Source organism: Etheostoma spectabile, chromosome 9 (genome assembly GCF_008692095.1).
Source record: "Etheostoma spectabile isolate EspeVRDwgs_2016 chromosome 9, UIUC_Espe_1.0, whole genome shotgun sequence".
Classification (NCBI taxonomy): Eukaryota; Metazoa; Chordata; class Actinopteri; order Perciformes; family Percidae; genus Etheostoma; species Etheostoma spectabile.
Genome location: NC_045741.1, coordinates 13,719,296 through 13,720,956, shown reverse-complemented (window position 1 = coordinate 13,720,956; position 1,661 = coordinate 13,719,296). Strand labels below are relative to the sequence as shown.

The 1,661-nt window shown below is 38.4% G+C and overlaps 1 protein-coding gene across 2 annotated transcripts in view; it reads right to left on the bottom strand.

Moving 5' to 3' along the window:
* hmcn1 (hemicentin 1) overlaps positions 1 to 1,661 on the bottom strand; it is an 83,702-nt gene that overhangs the window by 37,482 nt on the left and 44,559 nt on the right. For both annotated transcript variants that reach the window (XM_032524875.1, XM_032524874.1), the window contains exons 25-27: positions 1,117 to 1,212; positions 699 to 893; positions 395 to 529 (exon numbers count right to left, since the gene is read on the bottom strand). In XM_032524875.1, coding sequence (XP_032380766.1) covers positions 395 to 529; positions 699 to 893; positions 1,117 to 1,212 — 426 coding nt within the window. The remainder of the gene's footprint in view (positions 1 to 394; positions 530 to 698; positions 894 to 1,116; positions 1,213 to 1,661) is intronic.

Sequence of the window (1,661 nt, the reverse complement as noted above, 5' to 3'; positions counted from 1 at the left end):
CACACACACACACACACACACACACACACACACACACACACACAGGATCCATGTGGTTTCAGGTCTTTTCTCTTGGACAGTGTACCCTGTGATCAGAGCTCATTCAGATTTTATGAGCACTTAGTAAATGAAAGGAAAGGTCATTATAATTTCTCATTACTTTTGTGTTTGTAAAGTTTTGTGATCCAATCCTCGTAGATGACTTACTAACCCACAGTTTAAGTATAGGTTATGAAAATTATAAGGCAGCATGTTACACTCTGACTGTGTCTTTGATGTGTGTATTTACCTTTAAAAGTAACATTTATGCAAAAACTGGATCTTAAGAGTTGTAAATGTAAATTCATTTTTTTGTACAAAATACAGTTTAACATCTTATTCAATGGGATTTCACCTACAGGAGCCCCATCCTTGTACCAAGTGATGACAGGGGTTGGACTTCCGATGACATCACACACCAAGCTGGTGGACTGGCTCAGGACCAATGACACGTTGCGCGGCGTTTCGCTGTCACGGAACACTGGGGGCACTGTGAAAGTTTCCAAGGTGATAACCAAGCTTATTTTATGCATTAGTTTCCACGGAATCAAATTTATGCAAAATATAAGATAGAATTTAATGTTTCAGTCATGTGTCATCAAATGCCTTGTAAACCTATTCCAAAGTCACAGGTCAGAACCAGAAAACAGGTCAATCACCATTAACTTTGAGCTGGTACTTTCTTTCAGTGGAACCAGCATCATTGACAGCAGCGCAGGCATACTCTCCGTTGTCCAGCGGTGATACAGAGGCCAGAATAAGCAGCGTACCATCCTCCAGGATGGACACACCAGGCTCATTACCCGTCAGTTCCTGGCCATTACGCAACCACCGAATCACTGGCTTGGGAAGACCTAAAAGTGAGAAGGTTGTTAATGAAACCCAAACCACTGCAATTAGAAAATGACGTGTGATACTTGACATAGTCATCATTATTATATGTATTATATGTATATAGTATAGTACATACTTTTAGTAGAACATCACTTATTACAGGAGTATGAGTAAGTTTTGTTTTTACTGCACAGGGAAACATAATATCATAATATCTGTGTTTAGTTGGACATTTTCCATTACCTTTGGCAGGGCAGGGGAATGCAATTCGCTGGTTTGCAACTCTCTCCTGCAGGGGACTATTGAAGGGGGGCTCCAATACCTCAACCACAGGGGGCACTGAGAACCCACAAACACATAATCAATGACAAACAAATTACAACATTACAAAATACAATTTAACACACTACAAAGCAATTGTAGTTTTCAGCATGCATCTTTGAAACTTATACTGTATTGAATCAGTTGTCATTCAAACAAAGAATTACAAACTGAACTAAACATGCGGTACATTATGTCTTACTTTAGCATGTGTACAATGTTTTGTGCAGAAGATGATCCATGCCTGATCCATACAATAATTGTTTCTAATCATTTAAAATTAGAGTTGCTTCATTAACACCAATTTTTTTTCAAAAACCAAGGACACACGGCAGTCCAACAAAAATCCAACTTAAAGAGACATATACTTTGTGAAAAGATGGACTCCTGTCGTTCTAGGCCTTGATTTAAAATTATTTAAACATATTGATGTGTAATGGTGTATTTATCCTGCATCTATGTAGTCA